The 19,752-nt window shown below is 34.1% G+C and overlaps 1 protein-coding gene across 11 annotated transcripts in view; it reads right to left on the bottom strand.

Annotated features, from left to right (window-relative positions):
* LOC100741755 (protein scalloped) overlaps positions 1–19,752 on the bottom strand; it is a 345,993-nt gene that overhangs the window by 22,877 nt on the left and 303,364 nt on the right. For all 11 annotated transcript variants that reach the window (XM_024370314.2, XM_033322929.1, XM_003492431.4 and 8 more), the window contains one exon: positions 6,495–6,625. In XM_024370314.2, coding sequence (XP_024226082.1) covers positions 6,495–6,625 — 131 coding nt within the window. The remainder of the gene's footprint in view (positions 1–6,494; positions 6,626–19,752) is intronic.

Here is a 19,752-nt window from a genome sequence, read left to right as displayed (position 1 = left end):
TGAAAATGGATTGAATGAAAATATTTGTTTTAATAATTCTTTAATATAATAACGATGTTGATAAATATAGAATTTTTTAGAATTGTTTAAAAGTTTATAACAGTAAAAAGTTAAGGTTGAACATATGTTTGACTATCAAGGGTTAACTTGTATTCTATATGTTAGACATATAGACACGGAATACAGAATATAGGCTAAAATGATCTATTTTAAAATGAAGTGCAATACAATGATTTAATCTCCAAACTATCATACATATGTCACCTACAAATGTATGATACCACTTAGATACATGTTAGATGCTAACCGTACAGTGCAAACGTGAATAAAATCAGATGAGTGTACGATTGCAAACAGGGCCTGGAGGCCTTTGCCCTTACTTTAATCATTATTTTATCAGTTTTGATGTGGAAAGTCAACTCATCAAAATTCAAAGATACATTTTTTATGAATATTAATAATTCAAAGCATTGTAGTAAAAAGGTGTAATTAAAGAAACGTACAGCTTTCCCTCGGAAGCAACACAATTACTTATTTTGAGGCAAATATATGAGACAGATATATTATATGTTTTGACTTTTTTCTCGAACGGAACAAGAAAGAACACGGAGAACAAGCGAGAGACTCTAGATAGCGACAAATCATAAATGAGCGTATAACACGTCAAGATTGCTAATACTAAAGTGAGAAAGCATTACACATACAGACATTCGTCTTCTACTAAATGATGCAAATTTATAGCTTTTCGCTTGTACGGACCTCTTACTCATTCCCGGCTCTCTCGCTCTGTCGGCGAGTTCAAGTAAGGAAGAAAGAAGAGCGAGTTACTTATTTCGAGACATAAACTTGTGTATCTTATAACATTAAATTAATAAGATGTAAGTTATAGATTATATAGAATTCGTTTTTAAGATTTATCATTTTTCGTCAAATACGATGATCAGATTAATTTGTAATTTATACAATTTACTCATAAGATTTCACTTGTCTTATTATCAAATATGTTATTAACGCAATGTGTGTTCTTCTTCTGTTTAATCATAAAACGACATTAAAATTAGAAAATCAACAAAAATGTAGGCATTTACTTACTAATCACGTTTTTGATAGAGTAGGAATACAACGAACGTTTCTAAAACATATGGATGCTATAATGATCAATTTTTACGAGTAAAATTAGAATACAATAATATTATACAATAATATTAGGTAATAATTTTGTTCTGCATAGATTTTGTCTAGAACACATTATCTCTAAATATTGAACACACATTATGTATTTAGTTCAATGTATACTAAAACGAGCTCATGTAACGAAAAAGATCCTAAAATCAATTAATTCATTCCAATATAGCTCTTTGTATTTGCTTCATCTTTAAATTCATTTTATCTTTAACAATAAACGAACATTTTAAAGCTATTCATTGGCAATTTCTATATAATCCTCTAAAAAAATTCCTACGAACTCTTCAATTGTCCTAGGATATCATACCACAAACTTGGAGAATTTTAGCGTTCCACGGAAGTTAACGGTGTCGTTCCCAATGGTTCAGAGAACTTTGATAAGAGAACGTTGGCGAATTTTGGAAAAAATACGGCGACGGTACGGTTCGCCACGAATGGTCTTTAATGGCTGCTCGACCGCGTAGAAAATTAAATAAGGTGTGACCACAGGAAACGTAAACACTGTGCCTAAAAATTCTTTTCTCGCGGAATAAATCGGCCTCCGGTTGGATAGCATAAGCAGGGTCACCGGCTGGTGTTTCACACCCCACGTGAAACGCGGAAACCAGAAAATTACGTCACACACTGGCCTGTCCTGCCACCGGGTGCTTCTCTGAATAATGCTCGCGGTATGCGGCCACTGCAGTACCAGATGCAGTCGCTCTGTAATTCCGACAAAGCTTCAAGCGTTTCGATGTGCACACCAGGCGTTTTTAGAAATTTTTTGACAACTTGTAACTCTGATCCCCATTTTTTGCGGTTTATTAATTAACGTAGTCAGATTTGTTTATATGTAGTTTATATGTAGTTTTATATGTAGTTTATATGTAGTTTCACAAAAAGATTTATGATTTTTATTTGTTTTTACCTTTCCATAAATAAAATCCGTAGTATTTTGGGAATATATCATTTGTATTAGGTTAATGCGTATGATATACTATTCAGCGTTTCCATTTTTTAAGATATATTGAAATATTAAGAATTTCTCGCGTTTTGCACTTTTCTCATATACTAGAAAACACCTTCTGTAACGATTCTCTTTTAAATCTGCTCTATAACCATATTTCCAAAAACTATTTACAGCTACTAAATTGAAGACAAACTGTTCCTGCATTATGAAAACGAAACCGATTCTAATCATCATAACCAATAGTAAATTATGCAATTCCGAGCTGAAATTAACTACTGTTTCTTCATTTCTTCTCTTGTATTATTTATAATCCTTTTTTATTGTTTTATTTTCTTTATAACGATATTTCTATTAATTTCTTATGATAATTTATTCCCTATAATCGTCTTCATTATGAAAACGATCATTCATTATCCAAACAAATTCCTTTCAGTTGAAATTAACTGCTTTTTTCCACCGTCTCTTGACAGATACATCGAAGCCGGAAATAAACTCATGCTTCAGCAACGCGTGCCTCTATACGTTAGTGCTGATTAACTGCGTAAAACACGGTCGAATTGCTTAATTTACACGTTCGTTTTGTCTTCTTTTTATATTTGTGCATTCACTATTGACTGTTCCCTGTACGAACAATCCTGTGTTGCATGGTTCTCTCTCTCTCTCTCTCTTTCTCTCTATCTCTCTGTTTTCCTCCGGTTTATATCGACGGTCCTCATCGCCGAATGAAAGCGGCAAACGCAGCGTTCTGTGATTTATTAACAGCCGCGCAATTGTTCCCAAATCGCTTTAATAATTCAGCTGTTGATTAAACGGGCCTGGGTTCATTTTTACGCGTGATTTATTCCGCTACAAACCTTCCTGTACGCCGTTCTTGATCGAACGAATTCTCTATTGACAATTAATTCTGAAGCAACCCGAATCGTTTGCAAATGAAAAAGAAAAATTTGTGTAAGAGGTAGAAGAGAGAGAGAGAAAAGAGAGGGTGAGAGAGAATGAGAGAGAGTGAGAGAGAGTGAGAGAGAGTGAGAGAGAGTGAGAGAGAGTGAGAGAGAGTGAGAGAGAGTGAGAGAGAGTGAGAGAGAGTGAGAGAGAGTGAGAGAGAGTGAGAGAGAGTGAGAGAGAGTGAGAGAGAGTGAGAGAGAGTGAGAGAGAGTGAGAGAGAGTGAGAGAGAGTGAGAGAGAGTGAGAGAGAGTGAGAGAGAGTGAGAGAGAGTGAGAGAGAGTGAGAGAGAGTGAGAGAGAGTGAGAGAGAGTGAGAGAGAGTGAGAGAGAGTGAGAGAGAGTGAGAGAGAGTGAGAGAGAGTGAGAGAGAGTGAGAGAGAGTGAGAGAGAGTGAGAGAGAGTGAGAGAGAGTGAGAGAGAGTGAGAGAGAGTGAGAGAGAGTGAGAGAGAGTGAGAGAGAGTGAGAGAGAGTGAGAGAGAGTGAGAGAGAGTGAGAGAGAGTGAGAGAGAGTGAGAGAGAGTGAGAGAGAGTGAGAGAGAGTGAGAGAGAGTGAGAGAGAGTGAGAGTGAGAGTGAGAGTGAGAGTGAGAGTGAGAGTGAGAGTGAGAGTGAGAGTGTGTGTGTGTGTGAGAGAGAGAGAGAGAGAGAGAGAGAGAGAGAGAGAGAGAGAGAGAGAGAGAGAGAGAGAGAGAGAGAGAGAGAGAGAGAGAGAGAGAGAGAGAGAGAGAGAGAGAGAGAGAGAGAGAGAGAGAGAGAGAGAGAGAGAGAGAGAGAGAGAGAGAGAGAGAGAGAGAGAGAGAGAGAGAGAGAGAGAGAGAGAGAGAGAGAGAGAGAGAGAGAGAGAGAGAGAGAGAGAGAGAGAGAGAGAGAGAGAGAGAGAGAGAGAGAGAGAGAGAGAGAGAGAGAGAGAGAGAGAGAGAGAGAGAGAGAGAGAGAGAGAGAGAGAGAGAGAGAGAGAGAGAGAGAGAGAGAGAGAGAGAGAGAGAGAGAGAGAGAGAGAGAGAGAGAGAGAGAGAGAGAGAGAGAGAGAGAGAGAGAGAGAGAGAGAGAGAGAGAGAGAGAGAGAGAGAGAGAGAGAGAGAGAGAGAGAGAGAGAGAGAGAGAGAGAGAGAGAGAAATGAATGAGCTGAGGCGAAAAATTGAAAATATCGAATGTCGTATGCGTGGATGTGCTGTTTTGGAAGACTAGATATTAGAGTCATATAATTGTATATGAAAATGACAGAAGAAAAATGTAATAAATGCTATTTAAAAGAGAGTACTTGCTTAACACATTGTTGACCGGAGGATTTATGCAGAATAGCCTGTGATCGGTTATTTTTTATGCAATTTTAATTTCTGTATAATATTTTCAATTCAATCTTCAATGAAAGTAAAAGAGCATTCTCCAACACCGTGAGTGCCATTTTCACTTTCAGTATCAGAATCGATTACGGAGGTTTAATATCTTTTTAGTAGTTTAATATTCATATGGTAGTGAGTCAGAACTATATATTTTCTGAATGACTATCATCTTCCGAATCACTAGTATTGTCATTCGGATGATCAAAGTATCTGCATAAAATTCACCGAAAACTTCTTCACCAAAAAACTCGCGATGTGCCATTTTTGACAATTAAATGATAACATAATTATGTTTATAACTTTATAATTTTATACAAGTATTATAACATTATAATTTGTGTACATAAAAGGGTAGGAGAAAGCCTAATATGATAGAAGATGAATGATAAACACTTCATGAATTTAACATTATAACAACTTCGTACGGTGGTTTTAACTGCATATTTTTCTCTAAATATCTCGGAATATATTTCCGCACAACAACATTTAAGTAACGCAATGCATATTGATATGTCTCTGGCCAACAATGTATTAATGCATATAACATAGTTGAAAAGGAGAATAATGTTTCGAATTAATAAAACATTTCTTAAATAATTGATAAATTCACGAAGTTTTGTAAAATCTAAGGATATTTTTAATATTAGCAGGATTAATTACTATAGTACGAAAACCGAATAAGAAATGTTTCCTTTGTGTTAAATATCATTACATTTTAAATGTTCACATAAAATTTCTTTCCTATAAAATTAAAATATGATCTATATGTTATAAATCATGTTCTATTTCGTGTAGGTAGTCTTCGTCTCCGTTTTTGCTCAGAAATATTTAAACGCTTCTTTAATTTTTATGAACTACCTCATAGGTAGTTTCATTATCTTAATTATTTGTTTGCTGAATGGTATTATGGCGTTATGTAACTATTATAAAACATTATAATCCAAAAGATTGATTTTTGTATGTAAATTATAGAAATGTCATGCATTGGAGCAATAATTGATCCATTATTTAGAATATACTCCATGTCTCAATGCGTTACGAAACATCCTAAATCTAAGGTTAAAAATTGTTATTATTTTTTAATAAATAAATTTTTTACAAATTATATATATTTATATAATTCTTATAAATTATTACTTTCTGCTTCCTTGTTTTTCTTTATAAATCTGGTATAGTAAAAAGAGTAATGACAACGTAATTAAATTACTAAAAGATATTCTTTTTATTAATATTTTCTTTTAAAAAGGGGAGTATTGTATATTTTTATCCTAAGACTGACTTTTCCTCACATGCCCTGCGACACACATGGATTTAGATTATATAATATTTCTTAAATATTTTTGCTTTGATTTCACATTAATTATGTACTATTGTTAATGTAAAAGCTGCAGTATACCTTTCGAAAAAAAATACAACAGGAAGATTGATAAAATTGGTTCAACATTTTTTGTCACTTGCATTGTTTGCTCGAACAAAATTGTCAAAATAATTTTACTGTTCATCTTATTTTGCAGTGTTTCTTCCCTTAAACACATCCATAAATCGATGTTTAATTCGAAGATCTTTATTTAAAAAAAAATTATCATATATCAAATATTATTTTTCTGTTGTTCATATTTAATTTTCACATATTCGAATGCTTATGAGTGGTAGTGGTGTATAAAGCTAAATAAAATTATGTTCCAAATGTTTCATTGCCAGATAATATAAATAATAATTTTTAATAATTCTTCTTAAACAAATAAAAATGATACTTTTTATTATTAATTTCTCTGAACAAACAAAGATAATCATTTTTAGTACTATATTTTCTCGTTTCAAAAATAATACTACAATTTAATAGTAATACGAATATTCATTTTTAAACAATCAGAAATAATAAATTTTGTTATTACTGCTTAAGCAAAATGATAATGTTTTACCTTTGTAAAGCGTATATAAGTGTCGATAAAAATGTTTGACATTGTTGTAACGCGTTTATTAGGGATAGATATATATGAATGAAAAAATGAACGAAAAATAAAAATAGAAGTGTAAGAAAAACACATGGTACAAAAGGTATTCAGATACTCACCACTTTGAGTTTCGCTTGGATCTCGCGAAGTTTTCGCCTAGCAAGCACTTGTATGTGAGAAGAGACCTGCTTTCGCGTTCTCGTCTTGCCTGTCCTCAGTTTGATGTAACGAGCAATCAGCTCGTTTCGACCTGAAAAACACCAAAAAATAAGCGATTAGAAAACTGCATTTGTTCTTCGTTTCTGACTCATTTCAAATTTATAGAAAATGTGAATTAAAGTAATAATTGAATTATTAGAGTTAATCATCCTAACTCTCAGGTAGTATCGTTGGATCATACAGTTATAGATGACATACAGTGGCTGTAAAAAGTATCGACACATCATTCGGCACTCGTATTTGTTATAGCATTTATATTTTAATCAACTGCGTTTATGTATAGATACATATATTAAATTTCTTATGATGTAATAGTACTTTCATATGATTATAAAAATTTGATACTATGAAAATGTTCGAGGTCGAACCTCGATAAGTCAAACCTCTATAATAAGATTACAATTTTTTCCATTCTCTTCCACTTCGCTATGAAAAATTCTAATAGTTGAAATAAAACTTACTTTAATTCGAATTATATGCTATCTGCGTTATTTTACCTCTATAACTCGAGTTTAGAATAGCCAAACTTTTACAACTCTAAATTCATCTTTATAAGTTGAACTTCTATCGCTCCTGTTTCTGCAATTCGATATTGTATCCTTGTCTTCCAACTGTTAGAATTGTCTCAACATAACATAAGACGGAAAACATAAGACGACACAAGCCGTATGCCTATTTCTTTGCTTTTCGGCTACGTGCATATCCACGGAAGTTAATAGTTTTTCGTCAATAGAACATATAATTGCTGTCATCTTCCACGTCTTTTACTTTTGAATTTATGTACAATGAATAAAATGAGTTCTAACAGGAATCTTAAAATTCTAACGCTTTCTGAAAAGGTGAATGTAATTGTGCCTTCATATAAAGCTTCTGTATGTCGAAGTTTCGTTCGTTAAACCTCCTTTACTCTAAAATTTCGATAAGTCGGAATTTCTACAACTTCAAGATTTTAGTTCTTCCTTTGAGGTTCGAGTTACCGAGATTCGACTGTACTTTGTTTAGTCAGTGTTTCTGTAATCATAGTTTGGGAATTTAATTATTTGAGTTGAGCGTACATCGTTTTATTTATCGTCTATATCTTGCATTTTATGTAATAAAGATTTATCGTCTAACATACAGAATACAAATAAAACCCTCATAGGCAAGCCATTGATCATTTATGTTCAATCCTAATTCTTTTATCATCATAAACTTGTACACAATTCCAAAAATTTCTACAATATTTCTCAATGTCATTATCATAATACATTATGTAACCATTAAGAGAAATATTTCGATTCACTTTTTTTGCATATTATAGGAAACGTTGCGAGAAGTAAAGTAAGAAGAAGTGACAACACTGAATTTATAGAATTTTTAATCTGGAATTTAAAATCGGTCATTAGTGTTAAGCAAATTAGCTCAAATCCAATTCATGATTCAATCATACCAGTTAAGGATTAATCTCGTATCCAATTAATATGATAAACATAGAAATAATTTTCAAAAAAACTACGCTCTTAATTAAAGAAAATTCAATAGAAATATTACCCCATTTGCTTTATAAACTCAAATCAATTAACCTGGAAAAGAGGAAACTTTCAAATACATCGAAATCAATTCCGCGCCGTTTCATGAATTCCACTAGTCGGCAAAGATTGCACCTTCAGTTTTCCTCAGCAACCATTTCTTTCCGAAAGTTCGTCGTCTTTCTGCATCGAACCTCGCTAAAAGTTAAAGTATTTTATCATTTGAGTCGTTCGAAAGTCACAACTCCATCATTTGAGAAAAGAAATGATATTACACACGCAGTTTTCAAAATTTAAAATTTTTGAAATTTATCATTACTTGTGTTGTCTTTTGTGATAAATAAATTTATAAATATTATAGAAATTATATGTAGCAAGTCATTTGCTCCTTCAAAGTTGAATACTAATCATATATTTACATAATGAAACTGGGAAAGTAATAACAATAAATGGAGTTAATTAGTTTGACTTCTGAGACAGTTTTATTTAATGCGAACTACGTTTCTTGTTTGGATCGTACATTTATCGAAGAAATTCATGAGCAAATTTTTCATTGTCATAACAGAGTACAAACTCGAATGATCGGTGTATAAATAACTAAGAAATTAAAAAACTACAAATTTTCAGTTACGTCATTGCTGCGATAAATGAAAAATATATGTGAACAAGTTAATGTTTAGTATTAATTCTATAGATATAATTCTATAGAAATAAGATTATTCATTATTTGACGCGATACCAAGGAAAAGGAGCGTCGTGTAGAAATCTACAAAGAAAATAAGAAACGATGAAACGAAAATATTGTTTCATAGGAAAATCGGGGAAACTGTTGGACGCATGTGAACTCAAATTAATTCGAGTGTAAGCTGCACGCAGTTTTTGAGGGCCGATGAAAACGCGGAAGGGTCTTTCGCTCGACAATGAGCGGACGTTCTATTTGCGCGTTTAAACGACTTTTTCTCTTTTTGTGTTGAATCGTGCCAGTGTTGATCGCTTTTTTCTCTCTCCCCCTTTTCGTTTTCCTTTTGTTCGATTTTTTTCTCTGTTTTTCATAATGGAAATCGGTTGATCGAACCGAGTGGCGCTCTTTCGCGTCCGTGTCCCCGAAATAATACAGTAATGTTATCACGGTTTATTGAGCCGTGTGAAATCGTAAAAAAAATTCGATTGCTACCGCGCGCTTCCATGTATTTACGATTAAATATTTCACGTCGCCCCCCGTGCGTCGTTTGTTCCATGATTTCGATTAGTCCGAGATTCGAGAGACAAGAATCGTTATTTCAATATTAGAAAAGTTGTGAAACGAGTGCCTCGTTTTTTATATTACTGTGTTCGTCATCCTTCGATTTTGAGTTGATGAATATCAATAACAATTGGGATTAACAATTATTACTGTTAGGATTATCAGTTATAAAAGGAGTTATGCGATTCAAAAGTGCACTTTAGAATTTATAAATTACTTATAGTTATTTTAAACCTATTCATTTTAGATCCAATCTAAACGTGTCTTTTTATTTTTAACATATATATTTATATATATATTATATACATATATATATTATATACACATATATATTTCTTAAATATCTAATTTCCTCAAACTCCTTACTACTTATCATTAAACTGCGGGTTTTTATGCATTTTATGAGAAATTTAAAGACAAAGAAGTGTACAGAATGCACGTAATATATAGTAGAAATATATTAGATATTTAAAGTACAGTATCTTCTACAATGTTTAATAAACGAAACTCTATCTAATATCCCTATCTAGTTATAAGTTCCAGTTTGTAAATTATGTTTATAAAAATACTAATTTGCACAAATATCCGTAGTTTACTCTTATCGTTATATACAAGAATCGTTATTGTAATATGTATGATCTTTCGTCCCACGCGTAGCATACGCGTAGTATAGTATATGCGTACAGAATCAACATGGCATTCTGAATACACAGTTTCAAATAGTTTTCGTGTTTTTGTAACGAAAGCAATAAAACTTGTGAAACGCTATAAACTTAGATTTGGAATGAGGCTAGAAAAAAGTTATAAACAAATTCTACTTCGTTAACTCATTTGTAATATAGGCGCAACAATGATCTTGCTATGAGCGCTTGTAAACTTGCAAATAACACCAAATTAGTAATATCAAAGTAAACTTATAATATTAATGATATAACTTAGTGCTTGTAAAAGATTGTAAGACTATACTGTACTGTAAGACTACTTGCAAGTTACAAGTTGTAGGTTATATACTACTTTTTCAAAATCGTACAATTTTGCATCAAATAGGAAAAAACTAAAACAGTTAGAGAATTTGTAATTTGTAAAGCTTACTGATTAAAAAATATTTCATCTCTTACATATATTACCAAACTTATTACTATGTGATGCAAAAGAATTTTATCTTTTAACCAAAACCTCTTTGGTTACCGGTAACCATTATCGATGGCAGATTTTTTTTGGTTAGTAGATAATGGTTATTCGTAACCAGACACTTAAAAATTCATGTTTTTTGATAATCTAATATTTTTAAAAGTCTTTAGAAAATTTATTGAATTTGAAGAAAGATTAACTTTTTTTCAAATACTTTTTACACAACAATTTTGAAAATAATATATTTTTGTCAGAACCAATACAAATGTTCTCTCTCTCATTTACTTCAACGTTGCTTCAGTATTTTATTCTACATATATCTTAAGCTATACATATCTAGGATTAATATCGATAAATCGTGCGCAAAACAATTTAAAGCCTATCTTATTGAGTTAGTCTCGACATTACGATATATCAGAGAATCTCAACGAACGGCAAACGAGGAATTCTTTGGAGCAAGTTCTTTGGTGTGTGCAGCAACGATCGAAATAAAGTTTTAAAAATATTATTTTATTATAATTTTAGAAAACGAAATTCTATTCTGCAAGAGCGATGCATAGACGTAAATGAAGAATAGACTACTAAAATAATAGTATTTATATGGTGAAAAGTGTGTAGTACAAAGTTACTAATACTCGTATTAGCAAGTTCCAATTTTAAACTTTCTTTTGACCACAGCAGTTTATCGAAACGAAGTGACGTGATTCTGGTTACTGCATGGTAAACGTTATTTCAATTACGACGCGTTTGATGTCGTCTGGCGCCGGTTTTATGGGCACGGCCGTAAAGTCTTAACGGCTGTGAAATCTAAGCAACGATAAGGTGCCACATAGAATGCCATTTATTCGATTCAATCGACTGGAAATCAATTCATCGTTCACCCCCGCCACCCTCCTTTTCTATTCTCTCTCGTTTGTTTTTGTTCCTACCTCTTAGATTACGTTTCATGATCGAATATCGCTTGTCATTTCCCGCTGGATTGTCCCATTGAGATTGCATCGATCAAGGCCATTTTTCAATCGGCCAACCGATTCATTTCCAACGTTTTCGATTCGTGAGAAAGTTTACGGATGTTCTTTAGTCGATGTATAGATACGAATGTTCGATGGAACAGGTGGATTTATTTTTTAGGAGAGTTTTTGATTCTTTGGATAGATTTACGGTGAATATTATGGCTGGACTGAGATATATTTCTAGGATATTTGGTACTTTTAACCTGTTAATCGTGGAAGATGGATTGTCTTTTTATATATACACAATTCCATTTTTGTTACAAATAAAATATATCATATTTATATTTCTAAAGATTAAAACTGCCATAATTAAAATTGTTTTGTGAATGTTTGGTTAGGAATTGGGTTTCTTTAATTGAAATTTATGTTGTGGGGAAAGCTGGTGACAAATAATAAGCAAAAATTTAAAATTAGACAACGATTTAGTTTTTTCAAGAATTTCTATGTCTCTTTGAGTGCGATTGTCGTGAAATATTATCAGCGAATTGAGATATTGTATTTTTCGATAAAGTGCAACTTTTGAAGAGAAACTTTTTCCAGAAATATTTAACGAAATTAAAGTGAATTATAGATGAATCGAGATGTTGTATTTTTAGAAAAACCGAAATTTTTTCATTGATTTTTGTGTCTTTCGGATACGAATTTGTATTATAAAAGATACTTAAAAGTTCGGTTTTCTACAGAAATACGAAAGGAAGACTAAAATACCAAAGATATCGAAAGTAAAATAATATTGAAATGCTCTGAATAGAGACAGAAATCTTTTACGTAAATAGAGACAGAAATCCTAATAGTAATATAGGATATTAGGTAAATATAAATTTACCTAAATAGAGACAGAAATCTTTTACGTATGTTCTATACAGTCTCTTGTCCTTAAATTTCTCACAAATGCACAAAAATACTCAAGTCAAAAAATACTTCTTCCATACTCCATGATTATTCCTCATACTTGACTTGGCTCAAGTCGTTCGTTCTTCCATTTCATTGGCCGATATCTTACGGACAACTCGAACATCCTCGAAGACGTCTCGAATAGAGTGATGGTGGTTGTTGGCAAAGGAGAGGAAGCGGACATCGTAAGAGAGATGGCGAGAGGGTGGCATGGCAAAGGGGAAAACAGGCGGGGGAAGGTTACGGAGAACTCTGAAGCATCGGAAGGAAAATATTCGAGATTCCAGGCGAACCGCGTGATGACTCAATTTCGCAAAGACCGTTAAATGGCCCGCTATGAACCACGCGCCGCTACTGGTCGCGTTCCTCCTCTGTTTTTGAAGGCCGAACATTCTTCGAACGGGGGTTGCTCGCATCGAATTGGATCCGCATGGAAAACCATGTTACAAAGGAGCTACTTCGAGTTTATTTGTCTTTTCTCGGGTTTCGTGTATTGAAACGATCATTTTCTTGAGATCTCCGTTTAGATTTGACCAATTTTTCAGCGCATAGCTTATCGAGAATATTTAGAAAGTTCTATTCCCCGAAGTTAATTCTTTGTTCAATATTTACACACACTAATATTTTAACTGTCGCAATAATCATAAATATTTAGTTTCTTCTGCCTGGAAATGTCCCATCCTTGAGTAGAATAGCGATTTAAGTGTCAATGAATGTATTTTTTTGGAAAGCCGTACTTCTTCGTTGTCTTTTTGCTGAGAAACAACATATAATTTGTGTGACCCACATAGTTGAAGTTCATGTGAATCATACGCTGATTCATACTTTCCCTGACTATTGCAATTTGCAGTGTCTGAGAATCAATTGTTCATACTCGCGGCTATTGTTGTGCTTCTCATGGCAGATAACATGTTAAAGTGCGTTTAGGTGGGTTTAAATTAAGCAAGCGAATGCTCGTTCTTTATATAATATAAGAATGCATTTATAATTATAATTTCTTCATCAGATATCGTTATCACGAGTCCGAGTACAAATTGGCCTGAGGTCAAGTATATGGTATGAAATGATATGATGAAAATAAGTAGGTATACGAGCGTACAGTCAGTCGTAAAAGTCTAAAAACACCCCTCAAATATAAAATATTATAGTAAAGATAAATAAAATATTAAAGCATAAGTTAACTCCACGAAATTTCTTGACGCATTGAGACATATACTATTCATGCGTAATACAATATATTCAATTTCATTGTTATTAAGAGAAAAGAAATAACAAAGTATAAAATGCAATATCACAAAAATTAAATACACTTCTTATATCTACAAGAAATTATAGAAACAATAGGTTTAATATTATATTAATGACTTGTAGATCCCACCTTTCTTAAATAAGTTAAATAAATTGAAGGTTTTGTAATATCTGATAAGTTTTATCCTAAGAATTTTGTGAGTTACATTACTTTTTTTTCTTTTTTTTCATTCCCTTTAGGAATACATTAATAATAATTGTTACGCTTGTCATCTAGTTACTTTCATATAAATTTGATAGTAATCAATAATGCGGTAGAATTTTATATATTTGTAGTGATAAATATACTATTTCTTTCTAAAAAATTACTTATAAGCTGTAATTTAATCTACTATAACGTTGTCAAATATATGTATTATAATTTAACGTGGCGTAAGTTATATTGAATATACTTTACGAAATTAATTCTACAAGTGTAGTATTTGATTGAAAATATTTAAAAAATTGTGTATTTCTTGCAAAATCAACGATAAATTGGGTACGCTTTTGGTTAAAAACATAGGTTAGCTATAAAGAAACTTGAGTTTCAAAGCGTTGAAATCCAATAAAAAGAGACTACAGAGTGGACTATTTCCCTAGAGAAATTTCAGGCTATTTCACCGTCTATCTGCAATCGAATGAAACATTGATCTTGAATATAAATGATAAAAAGACGAAGTTACAAAAATAGTAGCGGTGGCATATTACTCTAGCCGAATCCATAATCCATTACTCTTTCTTTTTTATTTATATATTATTAAGAATGATTATCTCCCTCTTTAATGAATTAAGTTTATGTTGAGTTATATAAAAAAGCAGCCATCTATTCTACAATAAAGTGTAATAGTAAACTAAATTCTATTGGAGTTTTTCGCGATATCACGGGAAGTAAGGCCGAGTGACTCTAACATGGATAGGGAAAAGTTATTCCGAATACTGACCCTGGCGATATATTTGAAGATTGATCATCAAAATCGGTGGCATCTATCCTGATGTAAATATTTACCTAAAATAATTTTTAACAATATTTCAAGGTTCAGGGTCACTTTAAGGTCATAGTGTCGTAGATAGGTCGTTCGACTTGTCTTAATATCAGGGACATACATGTTCCACTCAAACAAGGTACTGAAACTCATATATCTCAATTTTCAAAAATGGTGCATAAATATTCCTTGGTTAGAATAATTGATTTCTTAAAGAAAAAAAAAAAAAAAAAACAAAAACCGGTAGAGAAATGGCGAATTTAAGGATTGAAGTATAATGCTGCATACATAGATATAGGCAACATCGAGCATGAAGAAATTAAATCTGCTTTAGATCTCAACAACAATAGAAAAACGTTTAAAAAATCCTTTTTTCCCAACGAATCTTTCAAGGGGCGATTCGATGGAATATCGTAGATCAATGGGCGTCGCAGGACGTAGGACGTAGGCGAGATCGACAAGATCCACACTCAATACACTATCCATGAACAGTTTCAGTGGGGAAAGTTACGATCAGAGAGTGAAAGAGAAGATACAAAATATATACAGAGATAGATAGATAGAGAGAGAGAGAGAGAGAGAGAGAGAGAGAGAGAGAGAGAGAGAGAGAGAGAGAGAGAGAGAGAGAGAGAGAGAGAGAGAGAGAGAGAGAGAGAGAGAGAGAGAGAGAGAGAGAGAGAGAGAGAGAGAGAGAGAGAGAGAGAGAGAGAGAGAGAGAGAGAGAGAGAGGAGTAGATGCGCGACGCGACGAGCAATCAACGTAAATCACTTGGCTGATGCTCAATTTAACAAGAAAGGCCATTATGATCGCGAACTCGAAGTAACGAGCACGAAGAGAGTGCTGTCCCTGTTCCTCACTGGTTATCCTATCATTGGCTCTCGCAGAAATCCGCCAGGAACAGCGTGCAAAGTACAGTTTATTGCAAGAAGACTCGTTATGCCCGTATGTGTAAACGCTTTGTGTAAACGTTCCACAGTACTTCGAAAAGAGACATTTCACGATCGAAACTCAATTTGTCAATTTTCTTTATTTATTTAATAGATTGTTTAAAGATTCAACAGTGTCTTTGACAGTTGGTACATTCTTTATTGTATTTGGTATGGGTTAATAATTAGAAGCAATAGTTAGTTTTTATGGAACAACCTATAAATTTCAACTACCTTTAAAAAGATGTAGCAATGATAAATGTTAGGATTTACTATATATAGACTACTATGTATATGAGAAACTTTTGACAAAGTAGATTGAATGACAGAGGTGAAGAAAATAACGAAATTAATATTAATACTAATTATGAGATAATTTCTTAATTTTTTGACTTTCATGTTACTTCATGATTTAAATTATTTTATCATGAAGTTTAACTAAAAACAAAATATTATTACAGCATTATTTGCCGGTTGTATAAATGCTATAATAAATGAAACAACAATAACTACAATGGCCCGCAAAAAATATTCGAACATTCTTAAAAGCTTTCTATGCATATTTTGATTAAAAAAAATATTTTGAAATTTCGTTAGAGCACGACTATCCTGATTATATTAGTGCATTTCGCAACGGATGTGGAAATGTATATACAAGTTACAAGATATTTGTTGGAAATATACATCTCGTAAGGATCTCTAACTTATACAGTCAGTAATTCATTATGTTAATAAGTCACATTTTTAGCATTAATGGTGTGTATAAAAGTGCTAGTTACGTTGTTGTATACTAATTTTTCACTAATCATAAGTGTATATTTGTAATCAAAGTCTTGTACCTTCTGCATACATTTTTGGATTGGTTTCAAATTTTAATATTATAATCGAAATAGCCGTATCTCGCTATAGTACTAATGAAATTTTAGAAAGTTTCGTATAACGCATATAATACATTCATAAAATTTCTCTATGGTAAGTGTTCGAATAATTTCGTAAACAACTATATACGTACATATACAAAACCCACGACATTTCATACCCGCGAATTCTATTCCAAAACAACACAATTGCGAATCATCTATTTTCATTGGAAATTCTTGCTTTTTTCTCCGGAACATAATAATAGCTGGGACTTGATACGCGAAATATAACTTAACTGCGATTAACTACTGAGTTAACCATGGAGGGAAAACGAAAGATGCAGATAAAAAACGAGTAGAACAATGAGAGATCGGGATTCTGTTCGCTATAAACTCATCTAAGGGACATAATACTTAGCCTTGAGTTTTACCATGCGTTAAGTGTATTATATTTTCGCAACAATTAGTGAAACGTATTTTTCGAAAGAGATAAAGAGGTGGAACAGGCACCTATGTAAATCGTCTGATAACAACACGTGAACAAATAGAATAGGATGAACGGCAAGATTTACCAAAGCTGTGGTTATGGGAAACCGAAATAGAAAAGCGTTTATAGTAGATTTTTATTACGTTTTACATTTTTCTGAAAAAAGATTGTTCTACTAACGAATTTTGGATGTTTCTCCTTAATTTTCTTCGGTATTCAAATGATTTGTCCGGGTATTGCATCGTTTGATAGAAACTTTCACAATAGTAAATATACTACGAACTATTCGAACAACTTAAAGCATAACTTAAGCCCATCATCAAGAATTACCCAAAAAGTAGCCAAAAATGGCTTTCGTATTCCACAATTCTTTTTAATATTCAGCTGAGGGCAATATTCGTTCCAACACCCTATTATTTGACAGAAATTCATAATATATATCTTCGAGTATTGCTAATGATCTAATCTAATACATATTGAACTTAATCCCATCGTTAATAATTACCCAAGAACCACTAAAAAAATGTCAGTTTTAAACGAGTACATGTACTCTCTTAACCTTCGATAACTGAACGACGTCCATGATCGTCGCGACCGTCGCGTTGACCAGGCAAAACATTAACGCTGAAACGCTAATTAGTTTGACGGAGTAATAAGTAGGTCGAGGGTGTGCTTAAAGAGATAATTAATTAGTAGGTAGGGCTTACAGCGAGCATTCTTGGCAATCCACTTTCAATTAGCCGTCCCTCTCGAAGAGAACCGGCAAGTGCATAGCCAGTGTTATGCTGTGTTGGTCCCTGGTTAAAGGCACACGGATCAGTGATCTTGGTGCTTGGCCTTCCGTTGACGGAAGGGATCGCTTTTGACATGTCGAGGATCCCAGCGTTGCAGTGGTCCTCCGGGCTATTCCGGACTTCACCACCGAGTACCGTCGTTAATCGATGTTCTGCAAACAGTGGTTCTATGCCGGCGCTCCTCCAACCCGTCCAAGTGCGTTTAAGCTCGTTTAGTCAATTAGTAATCGTCGAGCAATCCGATCGAGTCGAGGGATACTCGAAAACCGGCCTTCAAGCTCCTTTCACACCGCCCGCGCCCGCGGCCCCGCCTCTTTGAATACTTCAAAAAAGCTTTTCCTCCGCTGCGAAGTCTGATCTAATGACGCGATTCACGCGAAAGGTGGTGAGTGTTGAATTTATAGAACGATTGCATATTGATTAGGATATGGTAGATCATGGATTCTAAACATTCCTATTGCACGCGTATATACACGTGTATATGCCTGATAAACGAATCCAAGTTTTAATCTATGTAGTTTTTCGTACACAGATGAGCATGTGTTTCTGTCACACGTGTATGAGTACGTGTATCTAAATTCACAAACATTCCGTTGAACAGTCAAACGTGAAATGACCTTAAACGTGGTTTAACATTTGTTTGTTCTCAGAAATCAACGAATTGACGAGACGAAAAACATGTGAATTTCCGATCTAATTACAATATAATGTTAAGTGTAATGTTAAGTGTTTTTATATACATAAGTATATATAGATATAACAGATATATGTAACTTTTGTAACATTGCATTTTATATTTTATTGCTTTTTTTTCTATAAATAAGAAATGGAAATAAGATATTGAAAGCGCTAACGGAAAGATAGTGCTAACGGTTTTACTACTATGTTTTGTATTTTATTGTAAGTGATATGTGTAGACTTTTCCAACTGACTGTATTTTCAGTAAGAACCCAAGATGTTGTCATGATGGCCGATGCATTCGCGGCAAAACAAAGTATTCGGACACGACGCAAGTGAGTCGTCAAGCAGCTGATCCGGTAAGACCATTCAGCAAGAAATACCATGCCACTAACACAAAGCTTCACAATCGTTTGATACACCGAAAGCTGCATCCTCCTCCCTGTTTGATGGGCGTGTATACTCGTCGTCTTTTCGTAGACGAGAGGGCGAGGAGAAGATAGAAGTCGATAAGTGTCCTTGCGCCAGAAGGAGGATCCTCTCGCATCTTGACACGGTGACCCCCACCCCGTTCTTCAAAGCCCCATTGCAAAACCCCTACCAACTCTCCACATAGCCAGTCCTCTCTTCTTCTTATCATCCCTGCCCGCCATTCCATCCATCTTCCTTTCTTTCCATTTTCTTCGCTGCTATGCTACCACTACCAGAGAGACCATCATCTTCTCTCTCTCTCTCTCTACATCGCTATCACTACACACACACACATACACACACACACAAACAGGGAGTATTCTCTGTACAGAGGTAGTAGTAGAGCTAGGAGGATCCAGCGTCGTGGCACACCATACCAGAAACCCCTTGCTCGCTCCCTTTCCGGGACCATCCCCGTCCCCCAAAACCCGCGCCTCGTGCTCTGTTCACTAATTGCACATTCTTCGCATAGTTTCGCCACCCTCCGCCCATCCCCAATCCCCATCCACGCCAAGGACGGACGCGAAGGGGGATTGTAAGCCCTCGACACATACAACCACTCTCTCTGTCTTTTTATCTATCTCGCTCTAGTTTCCATGGTTCTGCGTCGGATCGTCTCTCTTTAACATTCGACGCTTTTCAGTGGCTGTCTTTGTCGCTCACATGGACTCATATGTTCATAGCACGTACTATATCGTGGAATGTGTCCTTTTTGCTCGCTGGTAGTATCTCTCTTGCTTCATCCTCCTTTCACGGATACCCTCGTTCGAGCATCCCCTATACTTTTGTGCCGCTAACTCAGTGAGTCCACGCTTCCGGAAATCACGTGTGTGAAACTGAGACTGTGTGTTTTGTGTCACCAAGTACGGTGAGCGTTCATAT

The sequence above is a fragment of the Bombus impatiens genome, unplaced genomic scaffold, assembly GCF_000188095.3.
Source record: "Bombus impatiens unplaced genomic scaffold, BIMP_2.2 scf_0733, whole genome shotgun sequence".
Classification (NCBI taxonomy): Eukaryota; Metazoa; Arthropoda; class Insecta; order Hymenoptera; family Apidae; genus Bombus; species Bombus impatiens.
The sequence above is the reverse complement of the archived record's forward strand: the minus strand, read 5'-3'. Positions and strand labels throughout refer to the sequence as shown.